At 53.2% G+C, this 12,018-nt stretch overlaps 1 protein-coding gene and 2 long non-coding RNA genes across 16 annotated transcripts in view; 2 read left to right on the top strand and 1 right to left on the bottom strand.

The window, feature by feature from the left end:
• Nucleotides 1-7,110, bottom strand: part of LOC103563832 (uncharacterized) — a 51,104-nt gene extending 43,994 nt beyond the window's left edge. For 6 of the 13 annotated variants that reach the window (XR_011526292.1, XR_011526299.1, XR_011526295.1 and 3 more), the window contains exon 1: nt 5,075-5,223. This is a non-coding gene — a long non-coding RNA (uncharacterized lncRNA). Of the gene's footprint in view, nt 1-5,074; nt 5,341-6,844 lie in introns of those variants that run through there. The other 7 variants (XR_011526302.1, XR_011526301.1, XR_011526300.1 and 4 more) reach the window with 6 other exon arrangements.
• LOC139075675 (uncharacterized) lies at nt 6,998-8,509 on the top strand. Of its 2 annotated transcripts, none has more exons than XR_011526303.1 (4): nt 6,998-7,303; nt 7,529-7,588; nt 8,179-8,228; nt 8,370-8,509. It is a non-coding gene; the product is annotated as an uncharacterized lncRNA (long non-coding RNA). The 2 variants fall into 2 exon arrangements; XR_011526304.1 differs by having other exon boundaries at nt 8,309-8,445.
• A 677-nt stretch (nt 8,510-9,186) lies between these two features.
• POU3F3 (POU class 3 homeobox 3) lies at nt 9,187-10,893 on the top strand. The gene has a single exon (XM_070573373.1). The coding sequence runs from the start codon at nt 9,251-9,253 to the stop codon at nt 10,745-10,747; it is 1,497 nt and encodes a 498-aa protein (XP_070429474.1). The 5' UTR covers nt 9,187-9,250; the 3' UTR covers nt 10,748-10,893.
• The last annotated feature ends 1,125 nt before the right edge of the window (nt 10,894-12,018 follow it).

Here is a 12,018-nt window from a genome sequence, read left to right as displayed (position 1 = left end):
CTCCCCTTGGGCTTTAGTGAGTAACCAGGCCCCCAGAGAAAATTTGGAAGGAAGGGTGAGTGTTCCAAGCAATAGAAGACACATAACTTTTAACTTGAGACTAAGACACCCCAATTTCATGAAGCTACAGTGAGCAAGGTCACTTAGTTCTACCACCAAAGTCTCTTTACCAGATATTTTCATGCTGAAATTATATTGCTGAAAACCCTGGAGTATTTGAAGTGTCAAATGCCAGTGAATATTGGTACTGTATTTTAAAAGTAAACAAAATAGCCACACTTTCTTGAGGACCCCATAAGGCTGACTGGTCTAGGGTAGGCCTAAGGGAGAGAGCAGGACAGTGAAGTGGGAGCTTCAGCATTCACAGGAGAGAAAATTCCACATAAGCACCATTTGGGGGAAATGCCCAAAAGAGCAGCTTTCAGTCCAACAAGCTGCAATCTGCACCCAGGTCCTGAGAGTAGCTAAGGTCAAATGTCAAAAAGAAAAAACCAAAAACCTAATAATAAAAAAACAGAAGCACCAAATTGCAAGAATTGTTTTCTGGTGTGCCACAACGACTCTTATCCATCCCAAGACTACCTGGTTCCAACCCAGAAAGGAGATGCTGTATGATATGTAGGGAATGTTTGGGGTAGGGGATGTCCTCAAGGGAGACGAGAATTCAATTCTGTTAGGACCACAAGCTCAAAAAAGCCAACCACCCCTCTGCCAAAGCTGAGTCACTCTCTCTGAGTTTTGTTTTTAAAAACATAGACACAAAAACACCAAGTTGACCTTGGAATATTTTTCTAGCTAGGACATACCCACATGCTTTTGATAATACATCGTCTCTGTGGTCAATCAGCTGGGCTCTATGTTACCTATCCCTGGGAATTTAAATTAGAAGAAGACCACTGTGTTGGTGGGTGGGGTGGGGTGGGGTGGGGTAGGGTAGGGCTGTGGGGGTTGGGGGGGGATTGGGGAGAATAGTCCATCACCCTGTGTCAGTGACCGGCTTCCCTAGTGATTGGTAGCTTTCACTGCAGACTTGTCAGGTGCACGCGTGCAGCTAGAGTGGGTGAGCTGTTGGAAATGGGTTGTTTTAAAAGCATACACTCGATTACCAACTTACCATGACTTCTTAATTTAGATTCCACAATCTGAAAGGGCCTGTGGTTTAAAGCTTTCCTATATGCATCAGAAGTAAAGCTCCTTAATGTAGGGTGAGAAACCATAGTGTCTGAATTTATAATTGCTCCTTCAAACCCATCTAAGAAAACTAAGTGCTTGTTCCTTTCCTACAGATCAGATAAATCTGTTATCAAAGCGATACAAAGAACCGGGGGAACCATCGGTGTGCTTCAAAAACTCAGCAGACCAACAAACAACTCATCCACTGCCAGGACGAAAAATACTCATTTCTACCCAAAAACTATGGTTGAAGAGCCCTTTCCTTTGTATATCGCACACAGTGTAGACTGTGAGGATGCTTAACACTTTCACTTGCAAATGCTAATGGTAGATGTGCTTCTGCTCTGCTGAAATATCAGGGCACCTCAGCATTCTCAAATGGAAGCGAAGGAGTGAATATCCATTATGTGTTTGTGCATTTGACTCAGCTAATGTTCTTCACTCTCTCACTTGGCAAAAGCAATTTCACCATCCCCAACAATTTAAAAGTCTGTAGCTTTGCCCAGCACTTTGGATCTTAATTCACACCCAGCTCGATCGCTTCCACCTCCAAATCATAACAGAACGCTAACGCCGTCTCTATAATATGTCAGTTCTCAAATTAACTTGTTGCTTTACCCCAAATTATCATTTTCTGTTTCTTTTACTTTTTTAGGTAAAAGACTATAGATATCATGAGGGGCAAGCATTTTTTTTCCTTTCGGGGTTTTTTTTTTAATACCTTTGTAAAAAAAGGAAAGTAAGTAGCAGACAAGATAGTAGCAATCACAGATCTCACAAAAATTGATACAAAAAATTATGCTCTAAATATGTCCTATTATTGCTTAACTAGGGTTTTGTAAAATGTCTGGGTAAATAGAAAAGTTTCCTTGCTCCTTAATAATTTTTCAACGCATTCCGCGCCCGGGCATGCAAAGTAAGCGAGAGCTCTGAGGCATTTGTCCAGTTCATGTGGATCGCCCCCAGAAGTCTTTTGTCTAAAATGTCCAGATAGCTGGTGAAAAAGCAATGTTTGGGTTCAAATTACACAGTTTCCTCAATTTTCCACTTTGTTTTATTAACACAAACCTGACAGTACATTTCCTGACTCTAAATGTGAGAGCTTGCAGGCAAAAATCACTGAATTAAAATATTTTTCAGAGTGTCTCCTTTGCTTACATCATTCCCATAATCTTTCAACCCTCCTAGATTAAATATCATTTAAATCCAAATCTTGACTTTTTAAAGTTAGTTTCAAAGAAAAACTTCTCAGGGCTGGAACCTGGTTGACTCGGAGTTGGGTTAGAAAGAATAAGGTGGCTTCCCCCCCTCTTCCAGAGGAACATTCGAGCTTTCACGTGATGTGCCCCTTCCTAACAGGCTCGGTGACACATTCACAGGTGCGTTGAACTACTGAACCAGAGAAGCCAGCTTCTCACTTCCAGTCACTCATGGCTTCCCTTTCTTAGTCATAGTCTCTAAATCTCCTTGGGAAAATTGTTAGTGACAAACTGACTAATTCCTCAGAACTGGTCAGGATTTGCCCTTCACTATTTTAGGAAATTTTCCACATCTTTTTCATCCTGACCACAATAAAGTTCAGTCTTCGCTGGCAGTATCTAAAAATCTCTGAGGCGGAAACCTTGTGCTCTATTAAAACTTTTCTTCAACTGTGTTAAGTAATGTTGTGCTAAAAAGTTTCAAGCCCAAGTTACTTCTAAGCAATGGCTATTTTGTATTTCCTTTTCCCTAACAAGCCTTTCAAGGATGAATCCAAAATCTTTCTACAACCATAGGAGGTACCAACAATTAAAGTAGCCATTAAGTATCAAATGGAGTAACAGAGATCCTGGAGCCTGGGCTAAATGTCTAGGAGCTTGAGTTTTATTTAGAAGTCAAAGCATGTATCAAGTTGAAGAACGTTCATTACTTAATAGATAGTACCTTAGAATGCGTTTTGTTTTCTTGACTGTTTCCCAAAAAATACAACCTGAAAGGCACCTTCTTAAGTAGCTCATTACATACCCTCAAGGATCTCTTCAAAGAGTTTTTGCTTCCACAGCCCAATTCTGTTTTCCAGCCCTAGATACTCTTCCCTGAGAGAAATGGATGAATTTTTTTTTAAGTGTATTTCTTTCAGGGCCATTTCACGGATGTGGGTGGGTGGGAGATGAGGAGGTCATTGTCCTCATATTTAAGACCCTGCGTTATGCAATGAATTCACTTCTCATTGTGAATATGTATGGAAAGGTAGGGCTGTTTGTTCCATTGGCAAGTTTGGATGAGCAGATTTGCTTTCGAAAACGGCCAGGTTTTCCTCAGAACCTGCTAAGACGAGTCAGTGCGCCCCCTGCTGACAAGTCCGCAGTGGGACTCCTGAGCACTTCCAAAGTTTATTTTGTTCAGTAAACCGTGTCATATAAAATTAACAACCACCAATAAAATTAGCTTATATGTTTCAACTGTAAAAGTCCAAAACAAAATAAAGCTAGTTTTAGCAGCGCTAGAAATCTCTAGTTTGGCTTCTTCTCTTTGGCTGAACCAAGGTCCTTTTATCTAAAGCCCAGTGCACAAACATATAGCTTAATGTGACTAGTGTTCTTCCTTTTATTTCTTTCTCTATGGCAACCAATATGCTCTGCTCAGAAATGTTCCCCATCAAGGAAACAAATGATCTTCAGGGAGCAGCTCTATATGGCATCTGGTCCAATGGAGCACAGAGAGTTAACCCCAGTCAAAAGCAACGCTGCCAAGCACGTAAACAAGGAGTGGAAAACTGGCGATTCTTACCACCACCACCCCCAACTGAAACCTCTTCCTCCCTCCTTACAAACTGTTTCATTGATTAGGCATCAACTATTTCCAAAGAAATTACACATTTTAAATTGCAAGGTGTTTGGGATACAAAAGTGCAATAAAATTCCAGCCATTTGAGTCCACCCCCTCCTCACCCCAGACGCTGCTTCCGTTAAAAAGAACAAAACCGAGAAGCTTTAAGAATCCTCTCCAGTCAATTTCACTAAGGTAAGGTGCTCACACAGGCTTGGACTCGGCCTAGCCATTTCCTCCAGCCATATTTATCTAATTAACTGCACCTAGCAAGTGACTGCACCCTCCATTTTCACAAAACCCAGGGACAGTAGCAAGGAGGGGGGCAAGGCCAGCTGTCAAAAATGGAAAACAAAGTAAAACCTAGTCTGTGAAGCAAACACTCCAGCCTCCTCTGGGAGTGAAGTGCAGGACGTCCTGGTTAGTTTTGATCGATCCCCCCGCTTTCTGATGGACTTTCACTTCGAGCTGGGAGGCTGCAACGAAGCCCCTGCTCCCCAGACAAGGCAGTGACCAGGGTGCGCTGACTTCCTGCCTCTTCTTCCTCCCCTGCTTCCTTCTTCTCAGCTCTCTGCCCTCCCTTTGCCAACCCCCCTCCCTCATCCCACCCCCCTGCTCCCAGCAGGAATCCCCCCACCCCAACCCTGGGCAAGCACACATAGTTCACCACATGAGCACTGCATACAGAAAGGGGATTTCTTCCCCTCTAGTCATGATTCTCCAGAAAAAAATTCCAAAAACAAGAAATATTTATAATACTGCGTGCTTTATAATCGCTTCTTTTCTGGGGCTTTTTTCCCCCTCACAGTCAACAATTAAAATTAATAGCACTCCCCCCCCCCAAAAAAAAAGCAAAGTGCCTTGCTGTGGGGCGCTTTGGATTGAGTCCATTTTTAATGTAATATTTCAGCAGGACTGGTTTTTTTCACTCTCCCCCAACACACTTTCCCTTCCTTCCTTCAAAACAGTTGCTCTGTGAACCCTCTCTTGTCCCAAGCAATGAAAATAAGCTCCCAACCCTACCAGAGCATAAATAAACCGAAAGGAAGGGGAGCAAAGCAGACAGTAAGGAAAGAAAATGAAAAACACTTACCGAGCAAACTTCCAGGGTTAGATTTTAAAATAAAAGAAGAGGTTTTATTATTTTTTTAAAATAAGGTGACTGGGGGGGTGGGGGGGGAGGTATGTTCTCAACTCCCCAGAAGCGACGCATCCTAGTCTTCCCTTTACACTGACTCCTCTAAGCCCAGCTCTCCACTAGTCTATTATTTTCACCAAAATATATGAAAATGTATGCAAATGAAAATCAGCACTAACTGTTCTCCCCTTGTTATATACTTTGGATTTTTTTTTCCAGACAAAACAATCACACTCGGCAAAGGGAGGGGGCGGATGGGGTGGGGCTGGGGGGGGGGGAGGCTGGGGAGAGACTGGAGAACCAAGTGCGCCGAAAGGGGGGAGGACGAAGGGGACAGACCTCGCAACAGCAGCGTATTTCTGTTATCGAGGAGCGCAGCGTTTTGGGGGGCTTCCCAGACGCACACACATCCTCCTTGAAAAGAAAGAAAGAAAGTGGATCTGTTTGCAGAGGCGCTATCACGTTTCATCAGGCCACCTGAGACTGCTTTTGAAAGCGTGTACTGTGAAATTCATAGCAGTAATTTAGACAAAATCCTCACTGTATATTAATGAAAGGCGGCCCCGTGGCTCTGTTCCTATCCTCCCCATTCAGTGTAAACAAAACCACGAGACTCTCTCGGTTTTTGAGCCGGATCCAAGCAAAATCGGCAGGAAAGGAAAACACGGGGTGCTGGCACCGACCATTCAAACGTCTGCACCTGGAGATCTCGGATTTATTCAATGAAATCTGTGTTCCATCTTTTATATATACATATACGCATACATAAATAGAAAAAGGAACCTTAGGGGAACGCAGGCGAAAAAAATCCGTTCTGTTTGGGGTTTGGTTACCACTGCCTTTCCGATCTATACCTTAGCAAGAATGGCTTTGCTAAAACCTACCTACGGTGGCATCTCTCCCCCGGCAAGCTGGAGCTGGACGAGCTCCTACATACGTTCTACGCGTCTACTGTGAATTTTGAGATCACGCAAAGGCTGCGTGGCTGCGGCTGGGCTGCAGAGCTCCGGCTTGAACCGAGTTCACCTAACTGCGCTGAGCACAGGAATTTTTCATGGGGAGAGAAGGGCAGCCCCGTTCACGTTTTAATCGGAGCACACCGGCGGCTCCGCGTCTACGTCCAGGGCCGCCGCTCGGGCGGCGGGCGCGGCAGGAGCTCAGGACCGCCAGCCGGAGGAACAGGCTGGGCGGCGGGCGCACCCGCAGCTAGGGGTGCGGGGTGCACATACACGCACACTCATTAGGAACGATGTATTTATTGAATGTCCGAGTTGGGTTAGTGCATTGGAAATCCCCGAGGAGGGTTCAATTTGCCCTTGTTTTCGTTGCCACTTTCTCTTTTTTCTTGGTTCGCTGCGGTTCCTCTGTGCAGCGTTTCCGCTTGGCCGCGTCCCCCCACCCGGCTCCTCCCGCCTACCCCGCGCACTCCCCCTCCCGTCCCCTTAACTCTTTCAGCCAGGCTGGGGCTGAGAAAGCGTTTGTCGCCGCCAGCCCCATCCACTACGCAAACCCATCTGAGACAAAAAAGAAAGAAAAAGCACCACCACCGTGCCTAAGAATAGCGAGCAAGCAAAACACCACCAATAAGCACACTGAAATACACACACACACACACACACACACACACAATGTAAGCGGTGGAGGGCGCGGCTAGTGGAGCCGGTTCCTGAGGCCGGCTCCTGCCACAACGGGAGTTCCTAACGCCATGGGGTGGAATACACTTACGATATATCTATGGGGAAAGGCCGGGCTGATTGCTTTTCAAATACAACGCCTGGCTCCGCTGACCGGCACCTTCCAAACTCACAAGGGCACGCACGCTACTTGCACGAATCCCAGAGGAGGGGGAGGGAGGAAGGGAGGGAAAGGGAGAGCGGCAGAGAGGGGTGGGGGAGAGAGCCAGCCGCGGCGGCGAGCGGTCCGTCTCGCACGCGCGGGCACCGCGCTGGTCCTGGGCTGCAGGTTTCCCAGATGATGGCATCCGAGAACTTAAACAAAGGGGGCCGCCGCCGGCGCGAAGCGGCTGCCGAAAGTTGCGGTGGCGGATTTCCAAGCAGCGTGGCCACGACCCGAGCTCTTGGCGAGGCGAGCTCCCCCTTCCCACCCCCGCCGAGACAGAGATGGGGGCCGGCCGGTGAAGGAAAAAGGAAACTTTGAAACCACTGGGGACACATCTGCCTATAGGTATTAACGTGAATGGCGCATCCACGCCGCGCGCTTTACTAATCTCTGGGCAGGGGGTGGGGGGCAGGGAGGGCGGCAACAGAACGCAGTACTAGCTGGAGTGGGTAGGTTGCTATTTTTCACGATTTTTTTTTCCCCTCTTCGTTTTCCTTCTGATTCTCCCCCTCCCCTTTCTCCCACCCCTCCCTCCCTCCCTTTTCTCTCCCCTTTCTTCCCCGTTCCCAGACCTATTGCGAATGCCCAGAACCGCGGAGGGAACGCCAAGGACTCGGCCGGACTCTAAGAGTTAAGATGTGGCGGAGGGGGTGGCGGGGGAGGGGCGGGGAGGAGAAAGTGGCGAGGGGGAGGGAGGCTGGGAGGGGGGGACGACAGATTTCCAGCTTCTACGACGCTCTGCCTAAATTAAAAAGCAACCAATCGGAACGGCCGGAAGGGGGGCCGCGCGTCCTGAGCCAGTCATTTCGGGCCCGCCAATCACCCAGCGGGTAGCCAATCAGCGGGGGCCCTGGTGCTCGACTTCCTTGTATTTGGGAAAGTGTGGTGGTGGGTGCGCGCTCGCGGCGGAGGGTAAACATTCGACAGTCCCTGCTCTGAGAGGGAGGGACAGAGAGCGAACTGTCAGATCCGAGCGAGAGCGGGCGGGCGACAGAGAGGGAGGGAGAGGGAAAGTGAGCGAGGGAGAGAGAGCGCGAACGAGGGCGCAGAGCGAGCTCCCACTGCAACTCCGCTCCGGCACGGCCAGTGCCAGCGCCGTCGGTGCACTCTACGAGCCGTGCAACGTGCCCACTGGAGTTGGTTGTGTATCAAGGATCCCCTATATGCACACAAACACCTCCACCTCCTCCAATGCACTCTTCTTCCTCCTCCTCCTCCAGACAACTGCTGGGAAAAAAATAAAACACCAACCCCAACCGTCAGCAACAAGGTAACAGAGCAATTCGACCTCATTTTTCTCCTGTTCAATTTTTTCCTTGTTATATTTGTTTCCTAATTTCTGCCCACAAGGAAAGATGTCGCATCAGACTGTGACTGTTGCGAGGAGAATGAAAAAGGACTCTTGTTTCAGAGGCAACCAAGAGCTCCGGCAATAGCAACTTCAGAGAAATGCACCATCGCAAGAAGTTTTCCTAGGACAGAACAAAACTTGAAACGCGAGGACCGCAGGGGGAGAGCAGGAGCGAGCCTCTCCTCTCCGCACACGCGAGCAGGCAGCATCACCACGCCTTCAAGGACGAAAAAGTTTTACTACTCTAAGGGAAAACGAGTGAAATGTGTTCCTGAGGAGGAGAGAAGAGAGCGGGCAAGGGAAGGAGCGGGCCGGCTGCTGGTCGTCCAGAGTTTGGTTGAGGAAGAAAGGAACGGCTTCTTTCTTTGTTGTCTCCCGTGAAACCTTCACTTAGCAGGTGGACGGAGCCCCGCGCCCGGGCAGCGTCGGCGCTCGCCGGAGGACAGGCGGAGGAGCGGGCGCCGGCGCGCCCCGGCACAGAGCCCCGAGCGCAGGCCCGCGCCCCGCCCGGCGAGCCCTGCTGGAGCAAGCCGACCGCGCCGGGGCTGGGGGGCGGCCACGACCCCCCCTGAAGGGGGTGGCCACGGAGCGCGCCCCCAGGAGCGAGGCCCCCTCCCCAGAGCGCTGCTCCTGCTGCTGCTGCTGCTGCTGCTGCTGACCCAGGCCGGCCGGCGACCCCCGCGCCCTGCCGAGCGGCCTTGCAGCTGCAGCCGGGGGCCGCGGCGGCGGCGGCGGCGGCGGCTGGGGAGGCGGCGGAGGCGGCGGCGGCGGCGGCGGCGGAGGCGGCGGGGCCGGCAGGGGCCCGGGGCGGGGGCGGGGGAGGAGGGGGGCGAGGAGGCGGGAGGCGGGGGGGCGCGGCGGCGGCGGCGGCGGCGGCCGCGGCTGCTGCTGCGGCGGCGGCGGCGGTGGTGGCGGCGGTGGGGTGGCGGGAGCGGAGCGGCATGGCCACGGCGGCTTCTAACCCCTACCTGCCGGGGAACAGCCTGCTGGCGGCCGGCTCCATTGTGCACTCGGACGCGGCGGGGGCCGGCGGCGGCGGCGGCGGGGGCGGCGGCGGCGGGGGCGGCGCGGGGGGCGGCGGGGGCGGCATGCAGCCCGGCAGCGCCGCCGTGACCTCGGGCGCCTACCGTGGGGACCCGTCCTCCGTCAAGATGGTCCAGAGCGACTTCATGCAGGGGGCCATGGCCGCCAGCAACGGCGGCCATATGCTGAGCCACGCGCACCAGTGGGTCACGGCCCTGCCCCACGCCGCCGCCGCCGCCGCCGCCGCCGCCGCTGCCGCCGTGGAGGCGAGCTCGCCGTGGTCTGGCAGCGCCGTGGGCATGGCTGGCAGTCCCCAGCAGCCGCCGCAGCCGCCGCCGCCGCCGCCACCGCAGGGCCCCGACGTGAAGGGCGGCGCCGGCCGCGACGACCTGCACGCGGGCACCGCGCTGCACCACCGCGGGCCGCCGCACCTCGGGCCCCCGCCGCCACCCCCGCACCAGGGCCACCCGGGGGGCTGGGGGGCTGCCGCCGCCGCAGCCGCCGCCGCCGCAGCCGCCGCCGCCGCTGCCCACCTCCCGTCCATGGCGGGGGGCCAGCAGCCCCCGCCGCAGAGTCTGCTCTACTCGCAGCCCGGAGGCTTCACGGTGAACGGCATGCTGAGCGCGCCCCCGGGGCCGGGCGGCGGCGGCGGCGGCGCGGGCGGCGGCGCCCAGAGCCTGGTGCACCCGGGGCTGGTGCGCGGGGACACGCCCGAGCTGGCCGAGCACCACCACCACCACCACCACCACGCGCACCCGCACCCGCCGCACCCGCACCACGCGCAGGGCCCTCCACACCACGGCGGCGGCGGCGCGGGGCCCGGACTCAACAGCCACGACCCGCACTCGGACGAGGACACGCCGACGTCGGACGACCTGGAGCAGTTCGCCAAGCAGTTCAAGCAGCGGCGCATCAAACTCGGCTTCACGCAGGCCGACGTGGGGCTGGCGCTGGGCACGCTGTATGGCAACGTGTTCTCTCAGACCACCATCTGCCGCTTCGAGGCCCTGCAGCTGAGCTTCAAGAACATGTGCAAGCTCAAGCCTCTGCTGAACAAGTGGCTGGAGGAGGCGGACTCGAGCACCGGCAGCCCCACGAGCATCGACAAGATCGCGGCGCAGGGCCGCAAGCGCAAGAAGCGGACCTCCATCGAGGTGAGCGTCAAGGGCGCGCTCGAGAGCCACTTCCTCAAGTGCCCCAAGCCCTCTGCGCAGGAGATCACCAACCTGGCCGACAGCCTGCAGCTCGAGAAGGAGGTGGTGCGGGTCTGGTTCTGCAACCGGCGCCAGAAGGAGAAGCGCATGACGCCGCCCGGGATCCAACAGCAGACGCCCGACGACGTCTACTCGCAGGTGGGCACCGTGAGCGCCGACACGCCACCTCCGCACCACGGGCTGCAGACGAGCGTGCAGTGAAGGCAAGGGCCGCAGCGCGAAGAGGGCCGCCGCCGCCGCCAGCACCGCCCCCGCCGCCGCCGCCGCCGCCGCCGCGCCGACCCCGCACCGGGGCGCACCGGGCCGGGCCGGGCCGCCGCCCTCCCCTCCGCCCAAAGACAGGCATGCCCGGCCTTGGAGGAAAAGAGAGCCGGACCAAGAAGACATTTTTGAAGTCCAAGGAAGGAGGGGCAAAACAAACAAACAAAAGCATAATAAATACCCGGGCTGTTTTATATACATATATATAACGAAACCGGAAGAGAAAAAGGGGGCGACCCTGAGATCTCGTCTATACTGCGGTGGTGTTTCGTTTCCTTTCTCTTTTTCTTTTTAAAGAAGGGTGAAGATGCCTAGCGCACCAAAACTGCACTCGTGAGGTTTCTCCCACCCTGAGAAGTCCTACCCGGCAGCGGTGGACAGCACCTAGCACCTGCCTCATCCTCTCCTCTTAAAAAAAAAAGGAAAAAAAAATCGCATCCCCTTTCCCACCACCCCCTCCCTCCAAAGGGCTGCCTGCAGTGATCCAGCAAAACTTTGCCTCTTGGGAGCGATCTGAGAGGAAGCAGAGGCACCGGGTTTAATCAGGGGATGCCTCTGTGCTCCGGGACCCTGTTTTTCTTGGCCATATTAAAGTCATTGGGGACAAATGAATTGACTATGAAATGGGAAGGAGAAAAAAAGAACAGTCTCCAGCAAAATATATATATTCACAGCTTCTGAAATTAGCAGACTGTATAGCAAAGCCAAAAGAAAAGAATAAGTATTCTCAAAGTAACCTTGGAAATAAAAGCATCACAAAAGAGCAGAGGGATGGGCGAGGGAGAAGGGGACGTCCTCCGAGGAGTGGGAGAGGCCCGGGCCGAGCTGGCGCGCGCGGGCGGACTGGGCGCGGAGCGAGGCCCGGCCGCCAACCCCGGCTTTAACGGCTACCACTCGGGCTTGGGCGGACGACGCCTAAAGATTCCACCGCTAATATTTTTTTTATTAATATTTTTTATTTTTTATTTCTGGACTGACTCAGATAAAGGGATTTAGAAAGACTGAGCACCAGCCGCTGCGCTTCTCTGGACTCCTCTCCTTAATCCGTTGCCAACTTTGATTGAATGGGTGCTGTGGATGTGATTATATAATACTGCCATTTCCAAGCAGTGTTTTTGGTAGGTTTTAATAAACAGACTTTTCAAAAGACGGCAATATAGAATTGTTAGATCCATTGTTGATCTAAAAATATTTGCTTTATATTTTCATTA

This window comes from Equus przewalskii, chromosome 14, assembly GCF_037783145.1.
Source record: "Equus przewalskii isolate Varuska chromosome 14, EquPr2, whole genome shotgun sequence".
NCBI classification, from domain to species: domain Eukaryota; kingdom Metazoa; phylum Chordata; class Mammalia; order Perissodactyla; family Equidae; genus Equus; species Equus przewalskii.
Note: the sequence above shows the minus strand (reverse complement) of the source record. Positions and strands in the feature narration are given on the sequence as shown.